We start from the raw sequence: 21763 nt of genomic DNA, 5'->3' as shown, positions 1-21763 counted from the left end.
CTGAGCCCCTCCAAGCCAAAGGCAGAAAGCCCAGCCAACAGCCAAACGAAGCCTCAAGCGGTGGTTCCCACAGCGCAGCAACCCGGCAAAGGGGATGCAGCAAGGAAAACCACCGTCACCTCTCTGCTGGGAACCGCTGAGCAAAGGCTAGTCCGCAGGCAATGCAGCTGATTTGATCGGCACAAGGCATGCAAGCTCCACCTCCCCAGTCGTTCTTAGACTCCTTATTGGGTGAGCAACGCAGCCAAGCAACACAGTTGGAGCCTCCCTCCTCCCTGGCAGCAGGGAGGGAGGGAGAGGAGCTGCTTCTTTTGAAACCCGGGAAATTTAAGGGACATCATCAATAAGGGACAGCAGTGGGACACAGCACTGGGATAAGGGACTTTCCTGCCAAATAAGGGACGGTTGACAGCTGTGTCCAGACCTCATTGCTGGTTGTGAAAGGGCTTCCATGATGGTTCAAGCTTCAGGGCCCCCAAAATGTAGGTCCATCACTGATAGCATTGAGATTCCTGCATTAGGCGTTTATGTTGTGAACTGCCCTGAATCTATAGATGAAGGGGTGTGTATGTATTCTAGCTAACTAACTAACCAACCAACCAACCAACCAACCAACCAACCAACCAACCAACCAAAAAAATAAAAATAAATAAATGTTGAATATGCCTGAGGTCTTTTTTAAGATACACAGTTTTGCAGCAGAACCCATCTATATTATTATCCCTGTCCACCTTCTAAAGTCATAATAACATAAGAAAAGCTCTGATAGATTGGATCAAAAGTTGCCCCCATGATACTATTTTGAACCTGGAGAGAGCATGGTGGAGGTTCCCACCTCCCTAGCTAAACAATTCCTTCCAATCACAGACTTGCCTAAGTGTAAGTCTGTATGCCTTTCAGGGAGGTTGAAGTAATAAATGTGTTATGGATAATAGTTTAAGGAGACAGAAGGATGTGCTCAAACAAGCACCAATAGATTGTGCCTTTCAAATAAACCTACTTGAGACAAAATAGCTTTTGGAGGCAGCAAAGAATGTCAGCCAGTATGCTGATTTTTTAAAAAATCTAATAAGGAAAAATTGTTTTGTAGAAATATTATGGACACTGTTGCTATTTTGTTTGCTATAATCGTTTGAAAAACTAAAATGGGGCATATGGTATTAAGAGGCTATAATGGACAATAGATGCTGGTGACTTGTTTTCCAGCTCAGTATGTGAACATGCTGGCTATGTAACTTGGCTTAATAAACCATAACTTGGCTTATTAAGACAAAATATGTATGAGCATTTTGACTGCACGCACGGCCACTTTGCTCCTTCCTTTGCTGTGAACTGATTAGCCTGGACATTAATTGTGGTCAAGGATGTTAAAATCAAATGACTTGGAGGGCAACTCCCCCCCCCCCCAAAAAAAAATGCTTGGGAGCCACAGTATTCTCCTAAATAAATGCAGGTCCCACCATCTGAACACAATGCATTCCCAGGAAATAATTTGTTAAGTGAGCATTCACATAATGAGCTGATGAGCCATTATTTCTTATGGGAACGTTTCTAATTCCATGAGCTCTCTTCCTGCAGCCAACTAGCAAAAGAGAGGCAGAGGACAAATCTGATTTTGTCTAATGTCTCCTGTTCCCTGATTTGTCTGAATTATCCTGCTTGGTGACTTGTCCGTATCTTTCTCCCCACTCCCTCTCTCCATGGTTTTTGCCTTAAAATGGCAGCCTCTAGCCAGCAAAGCACAAAAAATTAAGGTAGTGGGCAAACTCTGGCAGTTTGGATATCTGAATCAGCCATGTGTGCAGCAAGGTTTCGGCATAATTTGTGTTTGGATAAGCAAATTTTCGCATAATGAGCAGGTGGATAGTGGGACCTGTGTGTATTCTGAGTGAGGTGTGGTAGGATTGCATTGGGAATTCTAACTTCTTAATGTTTTCTATTTCTTGTGTAGTTAGTTGGATCACACGCTAGATAGGTTCACATGCAGGAATGAACTCTGTGCCCACACCTTTACCCTGTCCTCCTCCCTCTACACTTCCTTATCAATTGATTACTTCCTGATTGTTGGTAAACCAGTTTGCCATTGCATCCAAACTGGCAAACTATGGCATGTACCTACGTTGCAGAATGGGACTGTAAAATAGTATTTGATCTTACGGTGTTACACTGATTTGCAAAGCAAGCACAAACCATAGTTTGCCAGCTTGGATATAACTGCAAAATATGGTCTGTGGCAAATGCCATGGTCTGCAGCAGATGGAGCACAAAAGTGAAAGATGGATAGGGAGTTTGAACAAGGCAGCAACTGAGTATAGGGTTTGCTCCTCTAGTGTCAAACCATGGTTTGGTGTTATATGTGAACTGAGTCTTTGTGAATGCAGTTGTATATTTCCCATTAACCCAATTTGAAACATAGTTTGAAGGTCCAGACCACTTTTCTCTATATAAAAAAGAGCTTTTCCCAGATCTTCATGTGCATGTATTTTCTTGCCCATGTCAATCCGAGACAACGCATTACAAAAGCATTTCTGAATTGTACCAGTGTACTTACGTAAGTCAAGAGATGGCATGAAAATCAACATTATGCAAGAATTTCCAAGTTCAGCAGGCTTGGTTGGAAGAACATGCTGCCTGCGCATTTTCCTCCGATTAGTCAAATGAATCGTCAAAGTGACAATTGCATAAGATGTGGCTTTTTTTTTTTTGCAAGTACAATCTTTCCTGCTTTTAAACCTGAAACATTCCAATTTTCCTTGCTCACTTCCTTTTTATATATATTAGGTCCTGTAACCGAAGTCAAAACAGATATCTATGTCACCAGTTTTGGACCTGTTTCTGATGTAGAGATGGTAGGTATCACTTGCTTTTTTTGATTTTGTAGGGTTGAGGTGGCGGTGAGGAAATGAACCCCAGTAATGAGTGAACGACTAATTCAGATGCCTTTGTGCACTACTGTCAATCATGCAAAGTAGGGAAGATTAGCAGCAGCCTAATTTTCAGGCTATTTTTAGATGTGGCAGCCCTGATTCTGGTCCTCCCATGCAGGCTGGATTTAGACCAATGTGTGTGAGTTTTTTTGGTTTTTGTTTAAATCACTTTCAGCAGATTTACACCAGCTATGGAAATGATATAGCCAGTTCTTTGGAGAATAGTCACCCCAATATAACCTTGTTGGATTTGAAGGACAACAATGGCAGGAACAGAGGCATTGGATACTGGCATCAAAGACTTAGTCTGAGCCATGGAAGTCTGAAGTCTATGAACTGTACATATTAAGCAAAAGAGGTCCATTTCCCTGAGTTGCCTCATTTTGCACAATTTATACTACTCCTTTAAGTCACAGGGAGGGGCAAGAAGCTAATGCAGAGCTATAAGGCTGTGCCCACAGTTACTAGAAATCTTATTAATCTTCTGATGTTTCATCAGGTATTGCTTCTCATTCCAACAGTAAGGACTATAAATCCTCCCAATAGATAAACAAATACAGCGGTACCTTGGTTCTCAAACTTAATCCGTTCCGGAAGTCCGTTCCAAAACCAAAGCATTCCAAAACCAAGGAGCGCTTTCCCATAGAAAGTAATGCAAAATGGATTAATCCGTTCCAGACTTTTAAAAACAACCCTAAAACAGTAATTTAACATGAATTTTGCTATCTAATGAGACCATTGATCCATAAAATGAAAGCAATAATCAATGTACTGTACTATAATATAAATAAGAAAGTATTGTAGATGATAAAAATTAAAATTAAAATTTGTTCTTACCTGCACTGATGATAGTCATTGTTTGGAGAGGGGGCTTTTATCCATTTCCACAGTCACACAATCAATCAATCAATCAATCAATCAATCAATGAGTAGATGAACTGGGTTCCACACAGTCACAAAAACAAATTAACTGAAAAAGCCTCAAAAACAAAAAACGCAAAATAAATAGCAAAAACAAAAGCGCCAAACTTAATCCGTTCTGGAAGTCCTTTTGACTTCCAAAATGTTCGAAAACCAAGGCGCAGCTTCTGATTGGTGCAGACGCCCCAGAAACAACAGCTGACAGCTGCATTGGATGCTCGGCTTCCACAAAACATTCGAAAACTGGAATACTTACTTCTGGGTTTTCGGTGTTTGGAACCAAGGCGTTTGAGTACCAAGGCGTTTGAGAACCAAGGTACCACTGTAAGTGCAAGCTGAGGTTCTCAGGTAGTTGAGTTTCTCACCCAGTTCCATCTTCCACACATTTTCTCTCCTCCTGCTTGGAATTCGCAGCAAATGCATAGTCGTGACTCTAGTCTATGCCTTGCTCTTGCTCAATCCGTGCATCTTCCAGTGCAGTGGTGCCCCGCAAGACGAATGCCTCGCAAGACGGAAAACTCGCTAGCCGAAAGAGTTTTCCGTTTTGGAGGTGCTTCGCAAAACGAATTTCCTTATGGTCTTGCTTTGCAAGACCAAAATGTCTTGCGAGTTCCTGCGGGTTTTTTCCCCTTCCCCCCCTTTTTCTAAGCTGCTTATCCGCTTATCCGCTTATCCGCTTATCCGCTAAGCCGCTAATAGCGCTAATCCGCTAAGCCGTCAATGGGCTTGCTTCGCAAGACGAAAAAACCGCTAGACGAAGAGAATCGCAGAATGGATTCTTTTCGTCTTGTGAGGCACCACTGTGCATGTTTTTCAAGTGCCCAGTGATTTCACAATTGGTTCGCTAAGGTTTCAGACCTAGTCACATTTATTTGGGACTTGATTTCAGCTGAAAACATCAGCTTCGTGTGCATATCCTTTTCCATATGGACTTGCCCTCTCTGCTGAGGTTTGTACACATTTGCTCTGGAGCCTCTTTGCTCTAGATGTCCATGTGACCTTTGCAGTTCACATAGGGTTCTGCATTAAGCCATATGGATGCACCTATAGATCTTTATCTACACACGCACACATTTTTTAGTCCTGTGAACACATTTATGAAGGCCATTGGAAAGATGCGTGTACATAAGTGGTGTCCAAATAAAGGGCTGCATGATCGTTTTGTGACATGCTACTTCCCATTTGGATCATCCCATCTGTGTTTTATTTGTTGAAATTAGATAATATTCCTTTGATTTTGGCTGATATAATTAATCATGTGGCCCACTGCATATTTTAATTTGTCCATCTGTTTAAAAAAAATAGCGTGGACATGAAAACCATTAACATATGTTAATGAATTAATCATTCTGTTTCCAGTTCTGTGCTAGAGTACAAGTTTAATTGCGTGCTTCTTGCCATTCTATTAGATTATAGTAATTATTTTTGATTGATTTAATATGTATAGCAATTTATTTATATGACTAATGTGGAAAATCAAAGTATTAAAGGAGTACATAGTTCTGTTTAATTGATAGAAATGTGTTTAGGGAGTTTACAGTTACCAGTGACTAATTTGTCCTTGAGGGATATTCATAGAAAGGATATGCTTATAAAACATATTAAGTTTGTGTCTCTTCCAAATTACTGTAGGAATACACGATGGATGTTTTCTTTCGTCAGACGTGGGTCGACAAAAGATTAAGATATGATGGTCCCATTGAAATTCTAAGACTTAACAACTTGATGGTTACCAAAGTGTGGACACCAGACACTTTCTTCCGGAATGGGAAAAAATCTGTCTCACATAATATGACAGCCCCAAATAAACTATTCAGAATCATGAGAAATGGTACCATCCTTTATACAATGAGGTAGTTGATTTATCTATCTTTCCGTTCTTTTATTTTACTTTGCGTGAGAGAGGCAACACATAATTCTGGGGCTAATTCCATTTTGTTCCTTATAGGCTCACCATAAGTGCTGAGTGCCCCATGAGATTGGTTGATTTCCCAATGGATGGTCACGCCTGTCCTCTGAAATTTGGGAGTTGTAAGTCACACAGACCTTCTCTACTTAACGTCTTATGTATGAAACTGGTCAGATAATATCCAGAGCTGCATGGCCTAGGTCAATTGAAATTGATAGCAGGGGATATCACTGGACTGGTTGAGAAATGGCAGCTTAAAACAAGGGAGAAGGGAGTTGGGAAAAGCTCTGCTCTTTTGCTTCTTGGTGTTGGCTACTGTGTGGTACCCACCTCTGCCATTTCTCCTTGTTAAAACTTTGTGTGTGTGTTTTGTGTGTGTGTTAAAAACAACCACCCCTCAGTGTTTCTCTATCCCTGCTTTACTCAAAGCTGTGCTGTTATTTAAAACCACCATATCAGTGTTTCTTCATCCCTGCCTTACTCAAATTTCTGCTATTGTTTAAAATAGCTGTCCCCCCCCCCCTTTAAGGATCTCTCCCTTCTCACTGTACTCAAAGCTCTCCCTCATCCATTTCTCGGCAGCTCATGTGACAGAGATAAAGGTTGTGGAGCCCTCTAATATTCCATAGTACAATGTATTTCACTCCTGGACCATGTGTTTTCTTCAACGTTCCAGGTGCAATGTAGTAATTTAGAATATATATATTTCATTAACAAGAAGACACCCATATGTGTACAACACCCATCAACTGAACTTAACCTTCTCTAAGTGATCAAGTTCAATGGCAGACTTGCTTTTTAAATTCTGTTTCATCTTAAAGATCCAGTAACATATCTCACAATGGGGTGTGTGCACAAAGATGGCTGCGGGGGTGATCTGGGTGTAAAGAAGAGCTGAGAAAAGTGAGGAAGGGGGAGGAAATGTGGGGTGCAGGTAAAAATGGGGTGTTGCAAAAAAAGAGGGGAAAGGGGCAAGGGAATGGGAGAAGTGCCCTTAAAAGAAATGCAGAATAGAATGGGGTGGTGGTTTCACAACTGAATGGAAGGTGAAAATGAAGCTAATTGCTATGTGTGGCTTGAGGAAGATTCAGGAGTTTACCAATAGGGTAGTTTTTTTGGAAGCCACCCAGAGTGGCTGGGGAAGCCCAGCCAGATAGGCGGGGTATAAATAATAAATTATTATTATAAATTATTATAAATGGGGTTGGGAAGGTGAAAAATTAGCTTAGTAATTGTATGGGGTGGGAAGAGGAAGCTCTAGGGGTTAATATGGGGCGAATAGCAGTGTGGGTCTGGCAATAAGAGCTGAGCAGCGGTTCACTCCCTAGTAAAAAAAATAAAAATGTAATTATTAAGGTGACTGGCTAATCAAAGTAAAAAAAAAACCTGAAGCGATCCAAAGGCCTGTTGGCGTCCATAGGTCAAGGCCCAACATTTTAATTGTATGTATTTTCCCCCCCAGATGCATATCCAAAGAGTGAAATGATTTATACCTGGACAAAAGGACCTAAGAATTCAGTGGAAGTTCCTGAAGAGTCTTCCAGTTTAGTTCAGTATGACCTGCTTGGGCATACAGCATCCACGGATACTGTTAAATCCATTACAGGTAAGAATCTAGTTGGTGACCATCAACTTAAGGGGTGGAGTTAGCGGTCTAATTTCGTTTTAGCCAAAGATGCTTTGGAAATCTCAGTGTAGCCTTAGAGGCATAATAAGCATATGACAAAACCTAGACCATTTATCTCCAGGCTTACACTAAAGCAGATAGCCTGTTGCTGCATGCTGTTCTGTCTCTCTTCGGAAAGCAAAGTGAAAATGGTTGAAAATGCAAGATTGTAGCTGCCGACATATTTTCATAGCCGTGCTGCTGGCAAGTGTTGATCTTTGTGATTTATCATGCTACAAATTGCATGCAGATTGTCGAACTAAATCCCTATTAGAATTGCTGCTGGAGCAAACACATTAAACATAACAGCTATTACTGCTGGGTTGTTTTTTAATTTTTTAAAAATATTTTTGTGTAGTGATAAAAAATAGCAACAGGCAGCAGTGTGAGAAGTGGCAGTGCTTAAGATCTGTGGGTGTTTTTGTTTTTCATTTTTAAAAAAATGATGGCTGTTGGTTGGTTATATGATTGTATTGCTAAACGCTCTATTACTGGTGCAGTTTGAAACATGCTCTCGTAGAGATCACGACAGAATTAAGCAACAGAGGGAGCAGATGTAGGCGACAGATTTCCGAGTGCCGTTATTGATAACAAGATGAAGCAATATTTTCCTAATGTATTGGATATTATCTGTAAGTGAGATATCACTGATCTATAATGGAATATCAGGCCAAGATTCTTAGATTGCTCCTTAAGAAGGTGTCTCCATGATCTTGGTAAAAAAAATCTCAGTATGTAATTATAAAACAACTAGATCCTGGAGTGTAATGGACTTCCCAGCAAGATACCTTTACATTTCCTTCCACTTCTTTTAAAATTGCGTTTGAACAGCAGCCCAAATCCAGAATGATGGTTTCATACCAGAATTTCCACCAGAAGGCTCAGGTTGTTTATAGCTTTCCTTTAAGTGGGTGGGTGGTACGTGGGAGGAGAAGATGGGCGGAAGTGAGGCAATTAATTGAGCATTTTGATCATGCTTTGGGTTTTGGCAGGCAATTTCTTTTCACGGTGTGGAATGAAGAAGATTGGTTCAGTTCTTTCCTGCACACAGTTGCACTTTGGAACAGACCTGACCCACCACAGGCTTAATAAACCTCCTGTTCTTAATGCATGCCCTAGACTGAAGAAACAGGCATGGAAAAACAGTGACAGGCAGGTGGCCAGCTACAACACATCTGGTCAACTATGTTTGGCTCTGTAGACTAGGACATGAGCATGGGAGGAGGCATGCAAGCCTGCAATATGACTGATAATCCTTAGCTCTTTACTTATCTTGGCTTCGAAACTCATTTGCTCTTGTGTGGCGTTTTTTGGTAGGCCCTAAGCCTGACTCCAAGTAGGATAGAGAGCCATTCCATTTCTATTCAGATGGACCTATAACCACCTCACTTCATTCCCCCCCCCCCTGCTTTGAGCATTGGACTGGTCCCAAGGTCCCAAGCATACTTTCCATACAGCCACTATTATGGAAAATTTTCCATTGCAGGCCCCACTGAAATGTATGGGTACTCAACTACACAAGCCCAGGGAGATGCTTCTGTGCCATCCTCATTCATTTCAATGGGGTTTAAATGGGAGATCTTCACCTGGTGAATAACAACTATGTTTGGTATTCATTGGCTAAAAAAATCAATGAAAGGAAGACATTTTCTTGGTGCATCTGTTGAAAATATAATCCTGAGGTACTAATTATATGTTTTCCAGATGCTGCAGTATCAGAACCGACAGCTAATATTTTACTTATACTTATTTCCCCCTCCCTCCAGCGTATACCTATATATGTTTATGGTACGTGAAAGTATGAGGGATGTCAAACAGTCTCTATTATTTCATGTTTTACATCCCACCTCCTGGATAGTATTTTAAGATCTACTTACTTTCCCTGGACTCAGTATGGCTTTTGTTTATTATTATATATCCTGTTCTTCCTATGTGGAGCTTGGCGTGACTCATGTGAGCTCCCACTGCTGTCTTAGCTAGGCTGAAACTTCTTTCACTTTAGTGAAACTTCATGTTTTCAGAGTCAAATGAACTGAATGCAATTTGAGTAGCTGGAGAATATGTTAAAATAAATAAATAAATCTGGGTGTACGGAAAGTTTTTTTTTTAATCACTTTTGGCTTTCCCCCCCTTTAAGGTGAATATGTCGTTATGACAGTACACTTCCACCTCAGACGAAAAATGGGTTATTTTATGATACAAACATACATCCCGTGCATCATGACTGTGATCCTCTCCCAAGTTTCATTTTGGATCAATAAGGAGTCTGTTCCTGCCAGAACTGTTTTTGGTAAGTCTCACCGCTGACTTTGTATGTCTTTTTAATCTTCTTGAGGAGCCCAACAGATTTGAATGAGAGATTTGGCCAAGTAAGGAGTATGCCCTCAGGCTCTGAATCTGTAATGTCAGCTTCGCTGATACAGGCCCCTTTCTCCTCCTGCCTTGGCGAGAGTGAATTGAAAAAGCAATTAGGAAAATCGATTACGCGATATTAGAATGAAGCACATTAAAATGCAATTTGAAAGAGGATGCTCCAATTGACACTGAAAGCAAGAGGAGACAAACGGCATGGAGGCAGCGCAAAGGGATCTGAGGGGGAAATCTGGGTTTCTGACAAAGGAGAGGAGAATACAGATACGGCTGAAGCAATTTTCTAAAGAAGTTATCTTTCTAAACCTCAGCATTGCCATGCATTGGAGAAGCATTAATCAAGTGGAGACCATTGAACCAAAAGACCTATTAAGCAGTACATTTCAGAGAGAGATGAATAAAAGAGGTTAAAACTAGGCCCGGCAGGGGCAGACTTTCCATCTGAAAGAGAAATCTGAATATGTATGTATTACTTAAAGGTAAAGGTAAAGGTACCCCTGCCCGTACGGGCCAGTCTTGACAGACTCTGGGGTTGTGCGCCCATCTCACTTAAGAGGCCAGGGGCCAGCGCTGTCCGGAGACACTTCCGGGTCACGTGGCCAGCGTGACATCGCTGCTCTGGCCAGAGCCAGAGCCAGAGCCAGAGCCGCACACGGAAACGCTGTTTACCTTCCCGCTGGTAAGCGGTCCCTATTTATCTACTTGCACCCGGAGGTGCTTTCGAACTGCTAGGTTGGCAGGCGCTGGGACTGAGCAGCGGGAGCGCACCCCGCCGCAGGGATTCGAACCGCCGACCTTTCGATCGGCAAGCCCTAGGCGCTGAGGCTTTAACCCACAGCGCCACCTGCGTATTACTTAGCCCTCCTCCATTTCATCCCAGCAAGAAATCGCAAAAGAAAACTTCAGTGGCACCTTTTCTTGTTGAGGCTGTAGAAAGGTAATAGGTTTTACAGAATTGAAAGTGCTTTGATATAGATCCATTTTTGCTTGCGGTGCGTAAGATTTATCCCCACCTAATCCTATGTTGTCTCCGCTCAGACAGGTTCCCATAATAAATTAAAGCCTGATAAATAGGTTTTGTCAGAGATGACGTTGATGTTTCATCGATGTTTTTATGGCTCTGCTGTTGATTTTGTCCTTATATGTTGTACTCCACCTTCCTTGATTTTTATGAAAGTGCAGATTATTAAATTCATGCATAAATAAATAATGGCGGGATGGATTCAGAAATCCATATTCGGGCAATGCCTTTATTAGGCTAACCAAAAGGTCACAAAAGTTTTTGAGTTGCCCTGAATTCCTAATATGACTCAATCAGTGTTTCCCAAACATGGGTGTCTAGCTGTTTTTGAACTACAGTTCCCATCATCCCTGACCACTGGTCCTGCTAGCTAGGGATGATGGGAGTTGTAGTCCCAAAAAAGCTGGAGACACAAGTTCAGGAAACCCTGATTTAGAGGGTTGGTTGGAGACTCTCCCTCACACACAGACACCCCACACAAATGACCTGGGAGACAGGATCCTAAATTGGAGGAATTTTGGATTCCCTCCCCCCACCCCCATGGCTGACATGACTATCTTTAGTGGGATAGTTTTTGTATGTGCACCTAGCAGACAGGTGATGATGTCTATGCTGTAATGGGCTGTGATGGGTGGCTGTCAGTTACGAAGGGGGTTGGCTTACCCATACCAAGTGGAGTTCAGAAGGTTGCAAATGATCCATGGTAACTTAAATAACATTGTTGCCTTTGACTGTCCTGTATAAGTAAGGCTGATGAGCATTTAGCAATGTGTTTGCTGTACTGTAAGGGACGCAGGTGGCGCTGTGGGTTAAAGCCTCAGCGCCTAGGACTTGCCGATCGAAAGGTCGGCGGTTCGAATCCCTGCGGCGGGGTGCGCTCCCGCTGCTCGGTCCCAGCGCCTGCCAACCTAGCAGTTCGAAAGCACCTCCGGGTGCAAGTAGATAAATAGGGACCGCTTACCAGCGGGAAGGTAAACGGCGTTTCCGTGTGCGGCTCTGGCTCGCCAGAGCAGCGATGTCACGCTGGCCACGTGACCCGGAAGTGTCTCCGGACAGCGCTGGCCCCTGGCCTCTTAAGTGAGATGGGCGCACAACCCCAGAGTCTGTCAAGACTGGCCCGTACGGGCAGGGGTACCTTTACCTTTACCTTTACCTTGCTGTACTGTGTGTGTTGCCAGAGAACTGTTTGTTGTATGATGGGTGCTGCTCCTGCAGGCAAGCTTCTTCAGGTCCACAAAATGTCATCCAAATGCCAGCCTGTATTCCCCCCCCCCTATTTACCTAACAAGCCTAGAAGTGTCTACTTGGAAGTCCCACCTAACTCAATGAGGCTTACTCCCAGGAAACCAGGTATTGCAGCTTTAATCTAGACTTACCCTTTCCACGGAAAATCCAATCAGTTAAAAAACCTTGTTGTTGTTTAGTCGTTTAGTCGTGTCCGACTCTTTGTGACCCCATGGACCAGAGCACGCCAGGCATTCCTGTCTTCCACTGCCTCCCGCAGTTTGGTCAAACTCATGTTGGTAGCTTTGAGAACACTGTCCAGCCATCTCGTCCTCTGTCGTCCCCTTCTCCTTGTGCCCTCCATCTTTCCCAGCATCAGGGTCTTTTCCAGGGAGTCTTCTCTTCTCATGAGGTGGCCAAAGCACTGGAGCCTCAGCTTCAGGATCTGTCCTTCCAGTGAGCACTCAGGGTTGATTGCCTTCAGAATGGAGAGGTTTGATCTTCTTGCAGTCCATGGGACTTTCAAGAGTCTCCTCCAGCACCATAATTCAAAGTATGGCCAAAGTATTGGAGCCTCAGCTTCAGGATCTGTCCAGGACTAATTTCCTTCAGAATGGGGAGGTTTGATCTTCTTGCAGTCCACGGGACTCTCAAGAGTCTCCTCCAGCACCATAATTCAAAAGCATCAATTCTTTGGTGATCAGCCTTCTTTATGGTCCAGCTCTCACTTCCATACATCTCTACTGGGAAAACCATAGCATATGGACCTTTGTCAGCAAGGTGATGTCTGCTTTTTAAGATGCTGTCTAGGTTTGTCATCGCTTTTCTCCCAAGAAGCAGGCATCTTTTAATTTCATGACTGCTGTCACCATCTGCAGTGTTCATGGAGCCCAAGAAAGTAAAATCTCCCACTGCCTCCATTTCTTCCCCTTCTATTTGCAAGGAGGTGATGGGACCAGAAAACCTAGTTGCCAATAAACCATTGGTGGTATTAAGTCCCCATCTGAACGCACCCTGAAGTGATACATTTGTAGCAATAAGCCATCATTTGCTGGTCTTTGTGCTCAAAGGTGAAAATGCTTAAAAAAAATACTTTAGAGTTTCTATGGATTTTTTTCCCTAGCTAGCAGTCTTTAGCAAGTTTGGAAAATTCCATCGTTCCAAGAAGTACAGTTCAGTGTTTTCTGCTTTGTTTGTTCTCTTTCCCATCAAAGGAGCTTCAGGCTCCCAGCGGCCTGCCTTTGTCTTGTTAGATTTGATTATATGAGAAGCAGGGTCTTGCGCAGCCATTCAGATTACATTTCTCCATCTTCAAGCAGGCATGAAGAAGCTCTTTATATTTTTAATGTTTACAGAGACCCAGCAGCTTTTGTCTGGGTGAAAAGTTTTCAATGGGAAGCTCTTATAAGTACAGCTGATGCCAAGAGCCAGGGATAGCTAATGTGAGCCAGTTTCATGTAAAATAAACATGAACAATGGTTCAGGGTTTCATCTTCCCCCTCCCTTGCAAAAAATGCTTATGAAACAGTGAGATGTTCTAGGTGTGAGACTAGAGGAAGGGCAAGGGCCAGCTAAGACATTTCTCTGTCTGAGGTGACTATTATGCCATTCTACTCACCAGAAGCAGACTAATCAAGTGTCTCTATTTTCCAGGGACAGTCCCAGATTTACAGAAGCCGTCCCGGTTTCTAATCTGATCCTGGAATGTTCCACTTTTCCTTAGACAGGGGTGCCCAAACCTTTTCTAAAAGGGCCAGATTTGATGAAGTGAACATGCATGAGGGCTGACCAAAGTTATTGAGCTTTTTTTAGGATTGAAGTTGCTGAGGATTTTACCCCAGGACAGGATTAGGCCACTGAAATGGACTTTGGACGTGCCAAAATAGGATGCCCCTATTTTCATTGGAGAAATGTTGGAGGATATAGTTATGTGACCCCAAGCCAAGGAGATAAGTAACTATACAAAATTCAGAAGACACCTGGGAAGGTTTTTTTTAAATGTTTCATGCTTTATTATGTTTTTATATGTGTTGGAAGCCGCCCAGAATGGCTGGGGCAACCCAGTCAGATGGGTGAGGTATAAATAATAAAATTATTATTATGGGATAGGATGTCCCTATTTTCTTTGGAGAAATGTTGGAGGGTATGCTCTCTTTCCATATTCCCAGTTGAATCTCATTCCTAGTAGCCTTCCTGTGGAAAGATTTAACAGATAAAGAGCTTCCTTAAAAAGTGCCAAGTGATAATGCTGCCATTTCCCCTCCAAGCAGCAAAGTGAATTGTTCCCATTAATATCGATGTCACCAGTTCTATTTGGATTATGCGAGGAATAAGAACAGTCACAGTTTAGGCTACAACATAAATATATTAGCATTCATATGCCAATTAGGCAATCTGATACTCTCTTTAAAAAGACTTGAGTTTTTAATGAAATACATGATAGGGTAATACTTAACAATTAAATATCCGGGGAGCACTTCTCTGCTGTGCTTCTGTGTATATACCCAGAGAGAATCAGAAGGATTAACAGTAGTCTTTTGTTATGTTTGGAATTACTATTTTAATCTGAAAGGCCCCTTCAAAATAAAATGTGTAAGTTCCCAAATAAAGGAATTCTCTTCCAGTAGGATACAATCCTTGTCTACATAATGCAACACATTTCCCCTCCCCTGTGCTTTCTGCCTGTACTGCCCAACTCCCCAGCATGAGACCTGGAAAGTGGCTGCCTCTTGGAGGCTGCCAGAAGGGAAGCAACTCTTTGGGGTGATCCCTCATGGATCTGAGGCCAAGTCTCCAAACTTTTGCCCTGCTGGACACAGCAAGGAGAGCAGCACCTTGGATATCGTGTTGCAAAGGTTGGATGTCATCCCCAAACTCTGCTAAGCTGTGGCAAGATTCCAGGGGGTTCCAGGTGCTCACCCAGGGCCTGTGTTCACATGAGAGTTAGGATGTGTTTTCATAAATACTGTTTAGTTACACATATTTACACCTTTAGTAAGCATGGTCAGCTCAAGAGGGGCTTGTTCCCCACAGCCGTACAGCACTGGAGTCCAAGGGATTTCACCTAGCCTGCCTTCAGCCAAGATCTCAGCTGTCCCCAAGGACCCCAACCTCTTCTTGTGACATCACACCCAGCTACCGTGGCAACCTTCCAAATTCCATGTCTCTGTTCACACCTCAGGGCGGGGGGGGGGGGGGAGGAAGGACAGTTATCGTGCATTGCCAATGGTCCTCAGCAACCCTGCATTGTTTCTTAGTGCCCCCAGTTTGGCCAGATAATTGATGTTGTCGACTGCTGAAACCTGGTTTGCTGATGTAGTGTGTGCCCTTTACAGTATCCAATCTTTATTTTATGAGGTATCTGGCCTGCCATTGTTAGAGGCACCAATCTTGAGTAAGGAAAGTTGCTCCAAAATGAGAGTTTTCTACCCAAGATCCCTTGGGCTCAGCCTCATTTGAATGGACTGTAGTCTATAATAATTTATTATTTATACCCCGCCCATCTGGCTAGGTTTCCCCAGCCACTCTGGGCAGTTTCCAACAAAACACTAAAATACAATAACCTATTAAACATTAAAAGCTTCCCTAAACAGGGCTGCCTTCAGATGTCTTCTAAAAGTTTGGTAGTTATTTTTCTCTTTGACATCTGGTGGGAGGGTGTTCCACAGGGTGGGTGCCACTACCGAGAAGGCCCTCTGCCTGGTTCCCTGTAACTTTGCTTCTCGCAGTGAGGGAACAGCCAGAAGGCCCTCGGAGCTGGACCTCAGTGTCCGGGCAGAACGATGGAAGTGGGGACACTCCTTCAGGTATACTGGGCTGAGGCCGTTCAGGGCTTTAAAGGTCAGCATCAACACTTTGAATTGTGCTCGGAAACATACTGGGAGCCAGTGTAGATCTTTTCAGTGTAGGTCTAGCAAATGTTGAGGTCACCTCCTCTCTGCTTCCCCATACTCTTGCTTTTGATACTTCTCTTAATTTCTTTATTCTCTTCTGCATCGCAAGGCAGATGTGAATGTGCATACCAAACCCACCCTTCAGGTGATCCTGAATCCACATTAAATATGTTTTTAGATGTGCTGTCAGATGCCCAGAGTGGCTGGGGAAACCCAGCCAGATGGGCGGGGTATAAATAAAAAATAATAATGTCTCAAGTGTGCATTGTGACACAGATACAGTTTTGAAAGTGTACAGTCTAAATACAAACTTTCCATGTACAGCTTTCCTTTTGCTGTAATGAGCACATGTGTGCATGCACACACATGCACACACATGCACACAGCATTGCAGAACAGAGAGAGCCTTTCCCCGAGGTGCTTATGCTCTGTACTAATTCAAGCTGCAGCCTCAGTCCAAGAGCTGTAAGTGGATTGTTCCATATCATTAGAGCTATATTACAGAACTGTCAGGAGGAAGACTGTACTGCTGTATTTGATCACATACCGCTGTCTCCTTGGCTGCTTTATTAAAATGTATAGTCTCTCATGTTATTTTAAAGCAATATTGAGTTCATTCTTCCTCTCTGCCTTCTGGTGGAGAAAGAGAGAGAGAGAGCCATAAACAGAATTTGCAGTGGAACCACTGTCATTTAGAGCTCTGAGCTTCAGTGGAGCCTTTTAGGTTTGCAAAAAATAGGTTTTTGCCTTTAGTACTTTTTAACACGCACCCACCCTCCTTGGATAAAACACTTTAATTGCTATTGGGGTCAGGTAGACCACAACTAAGCAAGATTTTTAAAAAAGCAATAACAAGATGTATTGGACCCAGGGTTTCAATCTGTGGTGGTATGTCTTTAAAAATACAATGGAAAATCATATAGCACATAGCACAGCAGGTTTCAATTGCTAAAACAGGCGGAAAAAACATCATTTGACTGGTCCACCAAGACCCTTATCAATTTCCAAGCATGAAAACTTTTTGACCACAATCAGAGTTTCACCGAAGTAATGACTCCATTTTAATGTAAAATTATGAATTTGTTTTCAGTGCTTATAATGAGTGCATGCAACTGTATTCAGATGTTATTAGGGTGTGTGTGTAATGGCAGCCCCCATGTTAATTCTCGTGATGTCTCATGGATCCTGGCTATCTCTAGTAGCTAGGAATAAAAATATGGAATGGGTGAGGCCATAGTTTTAACTTCTGCATTAATCTAAAATAGTTATGGTGCTGTTAAAGGAGAGTTTTCACCACACTGGAGTAACTTAGACACTAGCAGTCAGTGTGGCATTGTGGCTAGAAGAAGAAGAGTTTGGATTTGATATCCCGCTTTATCACTACCGGAAGGAGTCTCAAAGTGGCTAACATTCTCCTTTCCCTTCCTCCCCCACAACAAACATTCTGTGAGGTGAGTGGGGCTGAGAGACTTCAGAGAAGTGTGACTAGACCAAGGTCACCCAGCAGCTGCATGTGGAGGAGCAGAGATGCGAACCCAGTTCACCAGATTATGAGACTACCGCTCTTAACCACTACACCACACTGACTCTCCAGTGAGTGCTGGACTAGTACCTGGGAGACAGAGGGTTCGAATCTGCCCTTGCCCATGAAGCTCGTTGGGTGACCTCTCAGCCAAACCTACCTAGAAGCTTGTTGGTTGACCTCTCATTGCCTCTCAGCCAAACCTACTTTGCAGGGCTGTTGCGGGGATTAACTGAGGTGGGGGGAGAACCATGTATGCCACCTGTCATGGACTGGCTGGATGATAAAGAGTGGTAGGAAGCATCAGGCGGGAGACCCCCATGGGAAACCCCAGAGGAGGAAGGCTCAGAGCCAGGAAATTGATGGAGGTCAGAGGGAGAAGAGTGGGAGGAGGGATTGGAGGCTGAGAAGCAGCAGGATAGAGTGAGCAAGGAGAGTTGGTGACCGGGAACTGTTCTGAGAGCCAGCGTGGTGTAGTGGTTAAGAGCGGTGGACTCGTAATCTGGGGAACCGGGTTTGATTCCCCGCTCCTCCACATGCAGCTGCTGGGTGACCTTGGGCCAGTCACACTTCTCTGAAGTCTCTCAGCCCCACTCACCTCACAGAGTGTTTGTTGTGGGGGAGGAAGGGAAAGGAGAATGTTAGCCGCTTTGAGACTCCTTCGGGTAGTGATAAAGCGGGATATCAAATCCAAACTCCTCCTCCTCCTGACTCAGAGACTAAAGCAGAGGGGGTGGGGGCAAGAGGCTGAAGAAAAAATCCCTGGAGCCTGCCTCTCCTACTGCGACAAGCTCCCCTCTCCACTAGTCTCCAAGGACATGCAAGGCGATGTGTAGAGTGGAGCAGAGATTACAGGTGCCCAGGTGAAGTTTGAGACTGCTTGGAAAACATCCGGCAGAGGAGGAGCCTTAGAGGAAGTGGAAGGTGAGGACCGCCAGTCCTGGGAACTAGCAGAGCAAGTCCTGCTGGGAGTGTTGCTAAGTTATATGGCATATTCTTGAATAAAGAATTAACTGCACTAATATTCTCTGCTTCCTGTGTGCTGACCGACATCTGGAACCAGCCCTGACACTACCTTGAGTTCCTTGGGCTGGGAAAAGGGATATGATTGCAATCAATCAATCAGTCAATCAATCAATCAATCAATCAATCAATCAATACCTCACTCATGCAGTGTTTCACCCTCCCCACTTTAATTTCAGCTGGGGTCTCATTTGTCTCAATGCTTTTTAACGAAATCCTCAAATGCACCCCCCCTTTGGTAAAGAGAGTGTTGAAAAGCTTCCAAACTATTTCAACTTGCGCCATTTTGTATTTGGCTATGGCCCCAAATATATTGGAGTGATTTATTTTTTTAAAAATTGATATGATTCTCAAATGCAGCAGCGTTGCTTTGCTTCTTTTCTTTTTACAGGGATAACAACGGTTTTGACCATGACAACTCTGAGCATCAGTGCGCGGCATTCTTTGCCCAAAGTCTCCTACGCCACTGCCATGGACTGGTTCATTGCCGTGTGCTTCGCCTTTGTCTTCTCTGCACTGATTGAGTTTGCAGCTGTCAACTATTTCACTAACATTCAGATGGAAAAAGCCAAAAGGAAGGCTGCGAGATCTGCTCCTGAAGTTCCAGCAACTCCTGTGCAGAAGGAAAACTGTGCAGAAGAGGCACCCACGGTATTTAGCCTATTTAATATGCATTAAAACGTGACTAGTGAAATGTTGACCGAAAGTGCATTCAAAGCTGGGTTAGGGTTAAAGTGCATGGTCAGCTTCCATTCTAGGGTGGTTTGAACCCATCTTGCTTTCCATTGTCCTCTAGCTTCCTTTGAGACTATTACTTTTTTCCACAGCCTAGACTGCACCCTTACTTAAACTGACTTCTTTGTCATTTCCCTTCAGTCTTACATTTCAGTGTTACTTAGTGTTACTAAGTGTTACTACAGTAACATTTCAGTGTTACTACAGTAACATTTCAGTGTTACTAAGGCAGAAAGCAGTGCATCTGCAACACCAGTAGCAATTACAGTGGTGCCTCGGTTTTCGAACGTAATCCGTTCCGGAAGACAGTTCGAGTTCTGAAACATTCGAAAACCAAAAACTCAACAGCCGAAAGCTAGGCCTCCGGATCTTGCACTCAGTGGAAGCTGCGTGGCATCTTCGACTTCTGAGGCGTGTTCGAAAACCGAAGCATGTACTTCTGGGTTTATGGTGTTCGAAAACTGAAATGTTCGTCAGTGGAGACGTTTGAAAACAGATACCCCTATACACTCTTTTTCTCCCCTTAAAACCAGACCTCTTTGCTTTACTTCCTTGTTGCCATTTTCCTAGATAGGAAAGGAGGTCTGAAGGTCAAAATATATATGTTAAAGAGTAGGCAGCTCCATGTAGCATATTTAAACTTAAAAGTAAGCTTTTGGGGCCCTTATTCAGATCAGGATCGCTGCTTGTGGGGAAGAAAGGTTTATTTATTATCTCCTGTACCATCATTCCCACCCTCCCAGTTGCCTCCATGCTCTAAGTAGCAAATGGAAAAAAGCTCCCATGGGCACCAATGGGAGCTTCCACTTACCTTTCACTACTTGGTGCCAGGCTGATTCTGGGGGAAATCATAGTGGGAAAAGGAACGATTAAACTTCCCTTCTTTGCATGCTGTGGTCTCAGTCTACATTGCACCGCCATGATTACTTTTCAGATTGGATTTGGACTTGTTGTGGAGTTGGTTTCTGGGACTGACTCCAACCTATGATCCTGGGACTCATGGTGTGATTCTTCTGTACACTTTTAACCAGGATTTTCAAAGCTAGAAAGCTTTGAGGCTTCTCACAATTCTATCTTTCAAATTGGTGCCTACCATGTGTCAAAAACATTTTGGAAAATTCTTTCCGAGATCATTCTTCGGGCTGCATATTCACAAAAAGTTTCCCTGGCCCAGTCCAAGGAAAGTGGATTGGATCCTGCAGGCAGAGATGGAATTGTATACAGTCCTTGTTTAGTGCCATGTTTTAAGGGTGCGATAAAACGAACAGGAAATGCAGAGGCTTTTATTTTCATTTGACGCATCTGAAGGAAATTACCCTCCATTAAACTGTTATCGGAAGCAGACATCCACATGAGACATTGGTGTATAAAATGAAGCCTCAGCTCATTTAGGCTGACCCTGAGATAAAGCCACATCATCAAAGTGCTATCTCACCATCTGAACTGGCCGTTAAAGCTGGGCATCAGGCTACTGCCTGTACTTTACACTCGGACTCAAAATATTACAGCAACAGAACAGCTGCCATATCCAGCACATGCTCAGCTCAGGAGTGAGGAACAAGGGTTTAAGATCCATCCCAAGCGGAAAAGGTTCCTTTGCCAATCAGCCAAGAAGAGAGACACAACACGGCTGATAAATCCAACACGTCATGGAGCTCTAGTCTCCTTCTTCTTCACTCCCAGCCCCCACACTCAGTGTTCAAAGTCTCCCCTTGGGATCAGCCCATCTCCCCAAGAATACTCCTGGGCATGATAACATAGCATCATTCCCAAGGGTATTTTATTCCCAGGAAAGCCACAAGATTGCTGCAGCCAGGCAAGATGATGCTTGATGTGGTGGCAAGCTTTTAAAAAAGGAAGTGGGGAGCAGGAAAGGAAAAGGAAAAGCACTTTGACTGCCCCATATTAAAACATCACCAGAAAAGAAGAAGTACATAAGTAAATAGGAAGCAAAAAGGACATGGATTTGCATATAATATGAAAATGTTTATGTATAGATGTCAATCCAGATATAAAAGGTAAAGGTAAAGGTACCCCTGCCCGTACGGGCCAGTCTTGACAGACTCTGGGGTTGTGTGCCCATCTCACTTAAGAGGCCAGGGGCCAGCGCTGTCTGGAGACACTTCCGGGTCACGTGGCCAGCGTGACATCGCTGCTCTGGCCAGGGCCAGAGCCAGAGCCAGAGCCAGAGCCAGAGCCAGAGCCAGAGCCAGAGCCAGAGCCGCACACGGAAACGCCGTTTACCTTCCCGCTGGTAAGCGGTCCCTATTTATCTACTTGCACCCGGAGGTGCTTTCGAACTGCTAGGTTGGCAGGCGCTGGGACCAAGCAGCGGGAGCGCACCCCGCCGCAGGGATTCGAACCGCCGACCTTTCGATCGGCAAGCCCTAGGCGCTGAGGCTTTAACCCACAGCGCCACCTGCGTCCAAATCCAGATATAATTAAAGGTAAAAGTAAAGGGACCCCTGACCATTAGGTCCAGTCGTGACTGACTCTGGGGTTGCGGCGCTCATCTCGCTTTATTTGCCGAAGGAGCCAGCGTACAGCTTCCG

General features: G+C 43.8%; 1 protein-coding gene across 1 annotated transcript in view; it reads left to right on the top strand.

Moving 5' to 3' along the window:
* GABRA4 (gamma-aminobutyric acid type A receptor subunit alpha4) overlaps positions 1-21763 on the top strand; it is a 65990-nt gene that overhangs the window by 28035 nt on the left and 16192 nt on the right. Inside the window, exons 3-8 of the mRNA XM_079989759.1 lie at positions 2782-2849; positions 5481-5701; positions 5797-5879; positions 7220-7363; positions 9561-9713; positions 18868-19127. Of these exons, the coding sequence (XP_079845885.1) occupies positions 2782-2849; positions 5481-5701; positions 5797-5879; positions 7220-7363; positions 9561-9713; positions 18868-19127 (929 nt within the window). The remainder of the gene's footprint in view (positions 1-2781; positions 2850-5480; positions 5702-5796; positions 5880-7219; positions 7364-9560; positions 9714-18867; positions 19128-21763) is intronic.

This window comes from Podarcis cretensis (genome assembly GCF_951804945.1).
Source record: "Podarcis cretensis genome assembly, chromosome: 9".
In the NCBI taxonomy this organism is placed as follows: domain Eukaryota; kingdom Metazoa; phylum Chordata; class Lepidosauria; order Squamata; family Lacertidae; genus Podarcis; species Podarcis cretensis.
The sequence above is the reverse complement of the archived record's forward strand: the minus strand, read 5'-3'. Positions and strand labels throughout refer to the sequence as shown.